Genomic DNA, 14,533 nt, shown 5'->3' on the forward strand with positions numbered 1-14,533 from the left:
CCTCTAGCCTCCACCCCCACCCCATCTGCAGTGGCCTTCGTAGTTCACGGCGAAAACGGCCCCTTTCCTTGCTCTGCTTCATTTCCCTTGACCTCTTCAAGCTTGTATCGCCCTACCTCTATCTCCCATCTCAGTCGTCCCTAACACTTGCCCACTGCAGCCGATGGGCCCATCCAGAGACCAATCCCCGCTCCTCCTGGGAGCAGAGGGGCGAAGAGCCTGAGGAAACTGAGAGGGGATCAGGCCATATCGAGATGTGGGTTGGAGAATCCCTCCCTTCCTTTTCCGTGGACGGACTTGTAGCTGTTAAGAGCGGAGAGGTATGGGTGGTGGTTGGGAAGTGACTCAAGGTGAAGCTTAGAATCCACTTGGGGGTGGTTCTGGCCTCTCCCTGAAATGTTCCGGGCATTGGTCATGTCTCAGAATTGGCAGCTGTGGTGGCACTGAATCTGATGAGTTAGGTAGGTGGCACCTGTCATTCTAGTGCATAAGGCCTGCAAAGATTGAATCGGCCTGATCAATCTTACATTATTTGCTTCAGAACAAGGTTCAGCTGAAAGTAGGTCTATCTGCCCTGGGCCATGGAGTAAATGTATCGCCCCCACCCCCAACCCCCAAAAAAAGAGAAAGAAAAGAAAGCCACTGCCATCGAATCTGGTTTGACTCGTCCGGACCCTGTAAGACACAGTGGAACTGTCCCGTGGGTTTCTGGGATTGTAACTCTTTATGGGAGTAGAAAGCCTGCCTCATTTTCCTCCCAAGGAGGGGCTGGTGGTTTCAAAATCAGTGGCTGCTGATTTTCTGGTTTGCAGCACCCAAAAGCCTCTCCAAAGAGTGTTTCGTCTATAATGTGAGGCCCTGAAATGGATCACGAGCAGGTTTCCTTTAAGCCCCCCTCCCCCTCACCTTTCTCTACAGGTGCTTCTTTTTGCTTGTGTTCTCACCTCCTCCCCTGGCCACTTGGCCTCCTCGTCCTTTAACAGCTCCAAGTGTAAACCAACTGCAAGGGCAGCCTCTGTGCCCGTTCATAGATATGATGTGCACGGTGGAAGACGGAGTGCGGGGGAGGTCGGCCCGAAGGTTGCATTTCGTGCTGTTGTCTGCAGAGCAACGTCCCGGGCCTGACGGCAAAGGAAGGGTCCTTCCACAGGAACAGGTTCCTGTCCGCCGGCGGCCCTGCATGAGTAAGTGTGCTACAGGAACAACAGCCTTACCGACACCGCTTCACCGCAGTTTCACTTCCCCGCAAAAGCCGTCGCTCTAGGTGAACAGGGAAATAGTTCGACCCCAAAGCAAGAGGGAAAGACGTGCCACCTTCCTTCATTGCCCTTCTGGCCGCCTAGATGGTTCCTTCTCAAGGCCTCTGCCAAGAACTGTTGCTGTTACCAGGCGGGCTGGGCCCTGCCGGCGGAAGTGGTTGATTTGGGCCTCTGCTCAGTCAGTCCCCGGCTCTGTCTCGGGTTTTAATGGAATAACCTGGTAATGGCTCTTTCTACCCGAGAGCCGAGTTCGAAACTTTGACCCCCATGAAAAGAAAGTCTTACTCATTTCTACACGTGATTAAGGAGCTGTGACTTCAACAACTCAGCAGGAATGCTGAAGGGCCCTCATCCCATTTGGCAAGCTTGGGGATGGGATAACCTACAATGCTACCTACAAACCCAACCTACTGCCATCAAGTGAAGTCTCTCTCACAGCGACCCTTTAAGACAGAGGCGAGCTGCTCCCTAGGACTTCTGAGGCTGTCAGTCTTATGGGAAAAGAGCAGATGGGGTTGAACTGCCAACCCTGTGGTGAGCAGCCCATGCTTAACCCGCAGCACCACACAGGCTCTTCCACAGTAGACGTGTGAAGCGCTGAGGTCATAACTGAGGTTCTCGCTGTTCTGTGCGGACTCTCCAGAGCCTCCCTGCACCCACACGTTCGGGGCAAAGCTATGAGAACAGCCTGAGCAGGCCCTCGTGAGGACAAGGCGTTTCTCCAGGCGTCCTGGATGAGCTCTTGACAAAGTGCACAAGCGACAAGGGAACCAGGTAATTCGTTTAGACCAAGGGGTTGAGCTGGATATTAGGGTGGAGAGCAGGAGCGGGGTCTACTGTAAAATGCCATCACCATAGATTCATATTGCATATAGTATAAATCCCGGCTGGCATGTTTGGAGCGTACACGGAGCAGATGCGTGCAGGGAGCACCCCCCTATTGGTATACTAAGTGGTTGGGGATGGGCCAGCTTGTCACTGGATGGTGACGCTGTGAAGCGCTCAGAAATGGGTAATAGCATCCCTGAAGGAGTAGCTTCAGGAGACATTTCCTTGGAGCCAAAGCGAAGCAGATTGGGCTGGGGTCTTGGTTGTGTTTTGAAATCTCTGTAGGATGCTGTGTCTGTTGCATTCCCCACGGGTGCATTTCTGGGAAGTCAAACAATGAAGCCAAACTCATGATGAAAACGTAAAACCAGGAGCACCTAGGCCTTATGAGGAGTCCTCCTGGTCGAAACTGCCCGGTGACCGGGAAGCGAAGCTTCCCGCGAGACGACAGTTTCTACCTGGCCACAAGCAAGGTGTTTGTCTATGAGCAACCTTCCTGACACTGGCAACACAGTTGATGCGTCGCGATGTCAGGTCTCGGTCGCGGAACTGAGAAGGCTGACGTGACTATGTCACACGCACTTGGCCACCTGCATTGGAAACATTTTTATTCTGGCAGAGCTAGGGTGTCGGGGAGCGACGTGCAGAGGGCCCCGATGGAGCCTGGCGTTGCGGGCTGAGGGAACAGCTGTTTCCACTGCTGGTTTACTTGGTGGAAATGGGTAAGGGTCAAAGCGGAGACGCTGTGTTCAGTGCATGTCCCCCTGTGGCCCTCTGCTTCTTATCCAGGTGAAAGTAGAGGGAGTCTAGATGCTGCTGTGAAAGATTGTGTAGGTGACTCAGCTGGAACCCCATGCTGAGCCCATCTTAGGTTGTATCGAGCCTGACTAAGAACTGGTCCCAGAGAGGTCAGGGTCTCCCTGCCCAGTGCAGTTTCTCTGAATATTACCTTGCTAACACCACTCAGGCATCCTGGCTAAGCCCACCCGCCTCCCACCCCGGGTGGCGTAGCTCTTGTCACTGGCTTTCACTTCTCATCCTCATCCCCCTCACTCAGGCTGCTGATGGACGCCGAGGGTCCCTTGGGTGAGGAGAGAGGGGAGGTTTTGCTTGGGAACCATGAGAAGGTGGGCGATGGAGAGCGAGAAGGGGAGCGACTCCTGGTCGGGCTGTTCACTGGGCTCTGCTTCGGCGAGAAAGCCTGCAGCATACGGGTACTCCTCTCCTGGAACATCTGCTTCTAGAGAGACATCGGAGAGGTTAGTTTAGCGAGTGAGCAGAGCTCACGGTGACACAGGACAGAAAGGCAAGGGGAGCTCTGTCACCAGCACCGTTCTAGGAGTGTGCACACGCCCCGCCCCGCCCGGAATCCACACGCAGAGACAGGGACATGTCACATCTCTGAAGAGCAACTGAGTGAAAGGCAGGGGATCAGTGAGATGACCGTCACTATTGTGCTTCCATTTATAAAATATAATTGAGTGCCATCCAGTTGATTCTGACTCATAGTGACCCCATGTGTGTCAAAGCAGACCGAGGCCCCATAAGATTTCCCATGACTGGCTTTGGGAAGGAGGTTGCCAGGTCTTTCTTCCAAGGTACCTCTGGGTAGATTCAAACCACCAAGCACAGTAACTGTTTGCACCACCCGCAGACGTCACTGGAGGATGAGCAGTAAATGAAAAGCAAAACACACAACCCTTGTTCTCATGGTTATGAGCAGGAATCAGATCACAAACAAAGTCAATAAACTATATGGTAGGTCAAACAACTGGGAATAGAAATTCTACACAGTCCTGCAGTTCCTCTGTGGGTCTGTGGCCTGAAGCAGTAAAAGGCTTAGCACACAGACATGTGCACATCCAAGTTCATCGCAGCACTGTTCACAATCCCAAGAAGGTGGAAGCAGCCCAAATACCTATCGGATACAATGGGATACTATGCATCACTAAAATAAATAAATACATTAAGAAATTTTAAATTTAGAAAGACAAAACACCTCATTACATGGATGGAGTTAATCAAAAAAGTACAACTTTTTTTAAGTACAACTATTGGGGGAGAAAGGGGGAACCCAGCACAAGGTTGGATATATAGTCCCCCCACCCCCGGGGGATGAATTACAGAAAGGTGGGTAAAGGGAGACAATGGAGAGTGTAAGACACAAAATAACAACAATATATAAGATTTGTGAAGGTGGGAGGGGGGAGGGAGGGGAAAAAAGGAGGAGCTGATACCAAGGGCTCAAGTAGAAAGAAAATGTTTTGGAAATGTTGATGGCCACATAGGTGCAAGTGTGATTAATACAATTGAATGACGGATTGTTACAAGATCTGTAAGAGCCCCACTCAATAAAAAGATTCCTTGAAAATTTGCCCTAAAAAGTACAAATATTGTACGAGACTACTATAATTATAAAAACCAAGACAAAGGCTTGCATACCACAGGGGACAAACTTTGGAGGTTCCCACGGGAACAGGGGCAAAGGTGGAATGATACAGCTACACACTGGGAGGTTGGCAGGTCCTGACTGGGGTGCAAGGGAAGATGGAGGTCCACCAGAGGAGGATGGGGTTGGGATAGGATCTGGGGGGGCAGGGGCTGATGGTTCCAATTATTCAGTACAGAGTGGATGGTTGGAAATGTAACCAAGCCCCCCACTGCCACCTCATTCACAATTTAAAAAATCATGAGCAAAAAGAAATCTTGGACACAAGTTTGAAGATAGGATTCACTTTACAAGAGCATACTAGTATTTTTCAAACCCTACACACAGAATAAACTATTTAAAATGATGTTGGGCAACTGGAGATGTGAGAAAAATTAAGACAGGAGAGAGGAGAGGGAGGGGGGTCTGCAAGGGGGTGTCTGGTGGGCTGTAATGAGAAATGCGGTGCACAGGGAAGGCCTGGCTGTGAAGATGCTATTTGAGAAGATTTGAAACAAGTGAGAGAGGAGATCACGTGACTGTGACTCTCTCAACAAAGAACCCCAGGAAGGGCAGGTGGATGCGTATCCAGGGAAGAGCCAGGAGGCTGGTGTGGGAGCACAAGGAGATCACCAGGGAGGGCACTGTGTCCTCTAGGGCTTGGTGGCTGTAGTGAGGAAATTACCTATTCCTCGGAGACGAACACGTGTGACACATTCAAAGAGTAAGGAGGCCGTTGAGGCTGTGTGCTGGAGTGAGCTGCTGGGGAAGGAAGCAGGGGAGGAGGCATTAGGAGGAGCTCAGGCCTGAGAAATAGTAGAGAATGGTGGTGGTGGGGTGGTGGATTGTGCATAGAGCTGCTACCTGCAAGATCCATAGTTCGAACCCACCAGCCACCTCACAGGAGAAAGATGAGGCTTGCTGTTCCCGTCAAGATCTATAGCCTTGGGAACGCACACGGGGCAGTTATAATCTGCCCTGTGGGGTCTTTAGGAGTCAGAACCGACATGCCTGGCAGTGAGGGAGTGTCACGGAGGATCTTGGTGGGCATACAAGAATTGGGGCTTTTCCTCGGAGATAAAGAGAAACCTCTGGACATGTCAGCAAAGAAATAACGCAATCTGGTTTCTGAAAAAGGAACCACACAGGCGGCTGTGCTGGAAACGGGCTATCGTGAAACGGGCAGGGATGTGAAAGCTGCGGGGAGCCCATGGCCACCCGAAGACAAGATGAGGATGGCAGCTGGGACTGACGATAGCAGTGAAGATGGCGAGAAACGGCAGGTTCTGGGGGTGGTTTTCCCCATGTTTGCAATGAGGATTTGATCATCTACAATTCTGCAATTTGCCCATTTTAATGGACATTCCGGTGAGTTTTAATAAATGCACACAGTTACGTCACCATGGCTGCATTTGAGGCAGAGACAAATCCCATTCAGCGAGTGCTTCTCGGACTTTGTCCTTCACTCTCCATGCTCTCAGTTGACAGCCATCGGGCCTCCCATCTAACAGGGCTTTCTGCCTCTGCCAGCTGATCAGTACCCAGACCTTCTGGTCCATCACTTTGAAGCACTCTGCCTGGGGGCTCAGGTCTCAGTTCTCTCCGTTGTTCCTAGCCAAGCCTCTGTCCCCAACAACTTGGTCCAATCTCCTGATCCTAAATGAGTCCTGAGAGCCAATTTTTCATACTGGCTGTTTGGGTTATTCACTCTGTAAACCCATCCTGAGACCCTCTGGGTATCAGGTGCTGTGCTGGAGGAAAGGGAAGAAGAGAACGAAGAAAGTGTTGCTGTCTGAGTTGGGTCTTCCACAATGCACAGGAGCCGGGCTTTTCAAGGAGGCAGAGCTGAGTACCAAGCCCTAAGTGTAAGCAGCTAGACGTGAATGGAACCTCAGGTGCCTATGGAGCAAGAGGCTCACTTCCATCAAATCTGACTCATAGTGACTACAGGGCAAGGTAGAACTGCCCCTGTGGGTTTCTGGAATGAAAGCTTTATGACAGTAGAGAGTAGCCTCATAGTTTACCGAAAGAGTGGCTGGTGGGTTTGAACTGCTGATCTTGTGATTAGCAGCTCAACTTGTAACCCACTATGCCACCAGGCCTGGGACTACAGAGGCAGGTGAAGGCCAAGGGGGATCCCAGGAGGCTTTTAATCAGAGGAAGAGTATAGCCAGATTTGTGTTTTAATGGTGTCTTTGGATGTGTGCTACAACATATACAATTTTGAAACGGTCAGAGCAACACTCAAAAATGGATGCAGTTATAAAGGCATTTGTGTATAAAGTAGGTATATGTGTGCCCATATGTGTGTATGTAGAGAAGTATCTATAAGTAGATGTATATGCATGTATGTGTGGGCTGCATATATGATGAAGCTTCAAAAATTTTATGGAAAATTCCATGACCTTTTCATTCCATTTTCCATGAACCTTTTGTTCCCCCTTGTATGTGTATGTGTGTGTGTGTGTGTGTGTATATATACATATATGCAAAGCACATAGAGGGGACAGTTGCAGATAGTTTTTAGATATAACCAAATGCTTCAAGGTTAGGGCTGAGGGCACAGGATCACAGTCTTGTGAGACAACTCAGACAATTGGCCGATGTCACTCATAAAGTTTAAGTTCTGTATCTGAGATTGGCGAGCTGTATCTGGGGTCTTAAAAGCTTACCGTCTACGATGCAACTATTGGGCTCTACTTGTGAAGCACAAGACAACGAAGGAAATAGAAGAATCTAGTACATGGAATGAATAGCCTCGTGAACCACAGCTTCATCCATCCTGACAGCAGAGGAATTAGATAGTGCCCCTAGTTCAGTCACCACTACCAGACTTGCTGATTACGGACATAACAGATGAACCCTGATTTAAAAAGAAAACGAACTAAACCCACTGCCATCCAGTCTGTTCCAAACCATAGCAACCCTATAGGACAGAGGAGAACTGCCCCTGTGGGTTTCAAGGCTGGAAATCATTAATGGAAACAGAAAGCCCCATCTTTCCTCTGACGACTGGCTGGTGGGGATTGTGGATAGCAGCCCATGTAAAACCCACTATGCCACCAGGGCTCCTTGGATCCTGGTAGAATAGGAGAAAAATGTAGAATAAAACAAATTCTGAAAAAGCCCAGGCTTACTAGACTGGTTGAGGCTAGGTGAATCCCCCAGACAACCCCCCACCCCGAGATTTCCTTTAAACTCTGAATGGAAACTACTTTCCACTAAAATCAGTATCACCTATGATTACAGTACTCCTCAATGTGAGCCCAAATGGTCAAAATTTTACTCTGAAACAGAGCTTCTTAAACTGCTTGACCCCCATATGGGGTCACATAACTAAATGTCAGGGTTGCAGAAAAATTGGTCACCATGAAAAGTTCTGAGCATGGAACAACAAAAATTTAATTAGAAACCAAACACCTAATGAATCTAAGTTGTGTCTGGCCGAGCGCACCCGTGTTGCGTCATGAGTTGGTTGTGAACACACACTATGTGCTCATAGTCAAAAAAGGTCACTAGTGTTAGGCGTTGTGCTTTGAAAGACTATCTACGTCATTAACTTCATTAAAAACCGTATTTGATTTGTACACTTATTTCATAGACCTATATGACTGGAGTTGCATAAAAATTTTTCTGGTGAAAGGAGTTAAGAAGGGAAAAAGTTTGAGAAACCCTGCTCTAAAACAAAAATGAGGTAGGGAGAATAGATGAATAGAAATGGAACAACCAGAAGAGAAACCACTGTGAAAACATAACCAATGTCAGTGAACAACATGTATAGAAATTGCCAAATTGGAACCTAATATGTTATGTAAACTCTTTCACCAAGAGTACAATATTATTTTATCTTAATTTAAGATGAGAAAACCTTACTAGAAAATAGGTTGGCAGTGGGGGAGGGGTCACTTGGCAATATGTGTAAAAACTGCTTTCCAGAGCAAGGTGAGTAAATATTAGGCCCACGGATGTGCATTGTACTGTCATGGCAGATAAAACTGCCAATCCCCCAAATAGGAAATCAACTCCAAGATGATAAAGTGATGCAGCTGATGGAAATCAGGTTCTGGAAGAAGATTTAATAATGTGAGAAAATGCTCATTAGCTACTGTGAAGTCAAACTGATTTTTGAAAGTGTTCTGCAGGGGCTGAACAGGTGTGGAAGGGAGAGGGGATAGTACATTCACAAATATATTGAGGCTTAACAGAGGATATTTGTATATGTGTGTGTGTCTGCCGTTGCTGCAAATAGAGCCATGAACGTGCCGGAGCATAGACAGGAGAAAGTGATGGAAACTAAGGAGCAGCTGCGCCTGGGCTCTTGGGACTTTGATCTTGAACACCAGCGTCAATCAGCAAAACATAGGTCACAAAGACAATGTTCTACAGCTTACTTGGTGAGGAGCAGCTGAGGTCTTAAAGACTGATGAGTGGCCTTCTACATGCAACTACTGATGTCCCCTTATTCGGGGGAAAGAAGAGTGGATAACAATCAAAGCTGTGCAGACACAATTAGTCTAGTGGACTCATGGACTCCACGAACATCAGTCTCCATAACCCTGAGACGGGAAAACCGAAGCGGTGCCTGGCTACCGCTACCAAATGCTTGGAAAGGAATCCCCTTCGAAAGTCCTAGCTAGAACAGGAGAAATATGTGAAACAGAACACTCAAAATAATTAAAAAGATCAGGCTTCATGGTTGCTTCAAGACTGGTGGAACCCCCGAGACAATGGTCCTTGGTTCCCCTTCAGATCTAGACCTGAACTCATCTCCAAGGCTTAATTTTCAGTCAAACGGTAGGCAGGCCTATAAAGGGCACCATAACTCCAGGGAGGTCCATGCCCTCTTTAAATACGCAAAACTGTGAGATGAAAATGGTAGCAATTGCCCGAGGACAAGGTTCAGAAGGGCTGGAAAAGTAGGAACCATGGAAACAGGAATTGCAGGGAGGATGAGGGCTAAGTGGTGTTCTATGATGGGGGCTGCAATCAATGAGGTGAAACAAATAGTGTATGAATTGTTAAATGGAAAACTGATCTGCGCTGTCATCCTTCACCCAACTCACAAGGAAAAGAAAATGTTCTGCAGGATGCCCATTTTGTAAGAGGAGTGGATGCAAATATGAATGGAAAAACAGTTGCGGGGAGACCCCAACATATCAACAGGGACTGCCCTGAGCCCTGAGGCTGCAGGTCCTTTTTCCATTTTTTAATTTACTTCCTACTCGTATGTCTATTATGAACATATGTTACCTTTTCTTATGATAAAAAAAGGAAAGGAAGATAACTCAGGTAACTTTCAGGCAAGGCAAGCAGGTGAGAAAATATTAAGGCTTCAGGCCTGTTCTCCCCTCCCTCAACATCCTCCGCCCCGCCCCCTGCCCCCTGCCCCCTGCCCCCATTCACTTTCCAAAGCTCTGTTGCGGTCAGGGCCCGTAGAACGGATTCTGCCTCGTGGAGACTCACAGTGAGTGCCGTGTGCAGAGAAGAACTGCCACACGGGGTTTGCAAGGCCTGAGTTCCAACCATCAGCCTCTAGGTTAGGAGTCAAGTGCTTAGCTGTTTGCGCTACCAACAAATTTCAGACAGAAACAACACCAACAAAAACCACCACAACACAATAAAGCAAACTCCCTGCCACCAAGTCTATTCTGATACATAGCTGACCCTAGTGCACAAGGCCTGGCCCAGAATGGGAAGCAGATGGAAGCAGACCACCACCTCTTCCGCCCTCATGGGAACCACTGGGTTTCAACCACTAACCACAGAGCCGCCAGGGCTCCTTTGTGCCATGCCGCCACATTCATTGACAAGCTCTAGCCCATTGCTTTGTAAAGTGTGCCAGGATCCCCGAGCTGCTCTTACAGAAACGGCCTGCTGCTCGTTAGGATGCTCTCTAGACTTACGAGTCTGCCATCCAACAGGCACACCAATTATTTGCTGCCCATTAAGGGCACTGATAACTCTGCCGAAAGACTTACAACCCCACCCCCTCCAAATCAAACGGGGTGGGGAGGGGGAGTACAGTACAACATCACTGCCTTAGATTAAGCCCATTTATGAGACAAAATCAGACACCAAAAAGATCGAGTAGCCTATTATTAACAGCAACATTAAAAAAAAATCCTAGAACATCAGCAGGCACTTCAGAATATGTGTTTTATGACTATAATCTTTAAGTACATTTTTAGTGGCAGCTTTAGCCCGCCTGCTGTTAATGGATTGTCAGCATTTCCATTAGAAGCTCACTTTGTGCACAATCTACAACTTGTCTACCTGGTTGGCCTCCAGCTCAATCGGACTCTGCCACTGAAGGCAAGAGAAGGATTTGCATCTTGGATGCAAAAGCCATGAGCAACACCCTCTGGTCTGTTCCTGGGGCCATTTGAAGGCGGGTTCCCCAGTCGAAGAGCAGAATTGGATCAGGTTAGGCGACAGTTAGGAATGCCCTTCCTAGGAAGAGAAGCCCTTTAGAACTATAATAAATCCAAAAGACCATGGCATGACACTTCCAAAGAGTCAGTTAGACTCAGTCTTCTTCTGTATCAAGAGGTTTCCATTTATAACGTTTCTCTCCAAGAAAATAATCCCATTTATGGGCTTGTCCATATGAAGGTGATTTTCTATTTGCTTCCTCCAAAGTTCGCCTTATAACAAAGTTGTTTCATATGAAATGAGGTCTCAAATGTCTTGACAAAGGCCTTAGAAAGGTTTCTGTATTTCAGGTATAGTCTGATCTATCTTCCAAAAGAAAAATGAGGAGGGGGGGGTAATCCTAGTTTTATCAGTTGGGACCTCTGATAAGCAAGACATAAACTACGAGAGACTTTCTGTTTCTGTCCTGGCCATATCAGTAAATAGTAACAACAACCAACCCTTATATAATGCCTGAAGCGTCAGGCAGCTTATTGGAAGCCGCTTATAAAGCTGTTGCGGTAGAGTTGGCTCCGACTCATGTAAGCTCGCTAAGGTTTTCAATGGTCGATGTTTTCAAACGTCATTGCCAAGCTATCTTCTGAGGCATCTCTGGGTAGACTTGAACTTTCAAGCTTTTGCTTAGGAGTTGAGCACGGTAACGGCTCTGCAGGGACACAGCTTTCAAGTATGAATCAATTTAATCCTTGCTAGACCTGTAGGTAGTGAATAGTCTTTTAAAAATTTTTATTAAATACTTTTAATGGGGGCTCTTGCATCTCTTGTCACAATCCACACATTCATCCAGTGTGTCAAGCACATTTGCACAGATGCCGCCATCATCATTTTCAAAGCATCTTCTATCCACTTGAGCCCCTGATATCAGCTCCCCATTTCTCCCCCTCTCCCTCTCCTGACCACCCTCCCGCACCCTTGATAAGTTGTAGATTATTATTAATTTTAATCATTTTATTAGGGGTTCATACAACTCTTATTACAATTCATACATACATCAATTGTGTAAAGCACATTTGTACATCCATTACCTTCATCATTCTCAAAACATTTGCTCTCCACCTAAGTCCCTGGCATCAGCTCCTCATTTTTCCCCTCCCTCCCCATAGCGAATAGTCTTATTCCTCTCCTTTACTGATGTCATAACTTGGGACCAGAGGTGAAGGAACTTGGTGCGCAGCACCACCTCCCTCATAATTAATTGCCCACTTTCATAATTAATTGCTTACGTTCACAGTAAGAAGCTGTGTCTACTCACATCGTACCTGTGCATTTGCTTACAGACATCTCTGAGTCTAGCTGCCAAGAAGTCTCAAGTGGAAAATCTAATTCAGATTCAAACTTCAATATCTTCTCTCAAAATCAACAGTCTTAAAGTAAGCTGTAGGCTTTGCCTTATATAAATCTGTTCTTGCAAAAATGTGCACGCCTTAGGGTTTTTGGCAAAGGTAATCTCATGTGGTTGTTGGTGGGTGCTTTTGAGTTGGTTTTGACTCAGAACAACCCCATGGGACAGAGTGGAACTTCCCCCTAGGCTTGTCTAGACGGTAACCTTTGTGGGAGCAGTTTGCCCAGCCCCTCTTCCTTGAAGCTACCGGAAGTTGGCACCGCCCATCTCTTGGTTAGCAGCCTAGTGCTTCACTTTTGTCCTACCTCGGTCACTGCCATCGAGTCAATTCCGACTCATGGCCACCCTTAAGGACAGGATAGCACTGCCCCTGTGGGTTTCCAAGGCTGTAAATCTTTACAGGAGCAGACAGCCTCATCTTTCTCCCTCGGAACAGCTGGTAGGTTCAAACTTCAGACCTTGTGGTTAGCAGCCCAACATGTGACCATGACACTACTAGGGCTCCTGTTGTACCACCAGGGCAAATGGTTGGCATAGATATTTACCTGCTGAATTAGATGAGGGGGTAGTCCATGGGTCCAAGATGAACTAAAACTTGCATCTAACTTATGATCATTCTTTCTTGGTGTTCACAAAAAACCCCATCTATTTTCCACATTGTAAAATAATATAGACTTATTTTATTTCAGACAGGAAATGATTCCCTGTTGTTGGTTTTTGCTTTTTGTTTTTAGTCAATGAAGAAATATAGTGGTGGATCATTCAAAATAACACATTTTCTTTTCAAAAGCAGTATATATGGTTGGTGTGGGTCCTAATATTTAAATAGAAGATGTTTGATCTGGGAATTCAAATCCTTCTGACAAACAAAACCGTTTCACCAGGGCAGGCCCTGTCGCAAAGGAATGAAAACCTGACCCTGACTCTCCAGCCTCCCGTGACCCTCCAGCTCTGGGTGGGTTGTCTTCTGAGTATGAGTTAAGATTAGTTACACAGGTCAAGCAAGTGGTTAAATAATTAGAACAATAAGGAATGAGATTGCAAAATAATATCTCAGGCTCTGATAATCAACCAACCAGACTGGATAAATGGCAACAGAAAGTCTATTATAGCAAATAAGAAGGAGATAGCTTGCTTCAAATTTGCAACCTCCAGGGTGGTCAAAGAGGAGCCCTGGTGGTGTTGTGGTTAAACGTTGGGTTGCTAATCACAAGGTCAGTAGTTCGAAACCACCAGCCATTCCATGGGAGAAAGAGGGAGTTTTCTCCTCCTGTAAAAAGTTACCATCTCAGAACCGCACAGGGGCAGTGCTGCCCTGCCCTATAGGGTCGCTATAAATTGGCATCAATGCGATGGCAGTGAGTTTGTCTTTGTGGTAAAGCAGCCTACAAGATGGCCCCCAAGGGGCCTCACATCCTGCTGGTTACACCATTGTGTAGTTGCCCCCCTCCCCGCAGTGTCCTAGGGTTGGTCTGTGATAAAACAGCAGAGGAGAGGATATGTCCCTTCTGAGATTAGATTATAAAGGATGGTGGCTTTGGTCATTCTTCCTTTCTTTACCACCTGATGAGGAGCCCAGGGACCCAACACAGAGTCATGTGAGTGACTTCCAAATGGAGTTTCCCCGTCTTGAATGGCTCCAGCCAAGAACCTCCCTCCTTTATTCCCAATCAAATCATTTCGTTCATTGTAGTTGGAATAGGCACAACACAGATTATATTTAAGTCTGCATTGGCTCATAAGGTGGGGTTTTTAATTTTAAACATTTTTTATTGTGAATTACGTGAAGATTTACAGAGCAGGTCGTAGTGTTTCATTAAACACACTCGAATTCAATCCAGCCACTGCCATTCTTCAACGCACCGTGGCTTATCCCACTTCCTCCCAGGGGCTCCTGCTTCCCTAACTCTCTGATCTGCATCCTTGAATAAATTCTCGCTGAGATCTTGACTGCAACTCCACAGAGGCCCTGAATCCTTACCACACGCTAAACTGCTCCCCTGTCCCGGGCCCTCAGAAACCAGGTGAGCTAATCACCATGCGCTGTCTTGAGCCACTAAGTTGGGGCTAAAATCAATAGCTAGGTAAGACAACCAGGAAAACTAGGAATTTCACTTTCTTGGGAAGTCTGAAGCCCGAAACACAATAGAAGAGCGCCTGTCTCGCATCTAGTTAACCTGACCTCAAGTGCTGTTGTGACAACTGGCTTTGGCACAGCGCCTCTGAGTGGTTATCGTAGACCTG

At 47.2% G+C, this 14,533-nt stretch overlaps 1 protein-coding gene across 4 annotated transcripts in view; it reads right to left on the minus strand.

Annotated features, from left to right (window-relative positions):
• Positions 1-2,678: 2,678 nt before the first annotated feature.
• PCYT1B (phosphate cytidylyltransferase 1B, choline) overlaps positions 2,679-14,533 on the minus strand; it is a 146,643-nt gene continuing 134,788 nt past the window's right edge. For all 4 annotated transcript variants that reach the window (XM_075538817.1, XM_075538818.1, XM_075538816.1 and 1 more), the window contains one exon: positions 2,679-3,327. In XM_075538817.1, the coding sequence (XP_075394932.1) occupies positions 3,115-3,327 (213 nt within the window). In that variant the 3' untranslated portion in view covers positions 2,679-3,114. The remainder of the gene's footprint in view (positions 3,328-14,533) is intronic.

The sequence above is a fragment of the Tenrec ecaudatus genome, chromosome X, assembly GCF_050624435.1.
Source record: "Tenrec ecaudatus isolate mTenEca1 chromosome X, mTenEca1.hap1, whole genome shotgun sequence".
Taxonomy (NCBI): domain Eukaryota; kingdom Metazoa; phylum Chordata; class Mammalia; order Afrosoricida; family Tenrecidae; genus Tenrec; species Tenrec ecaudatus.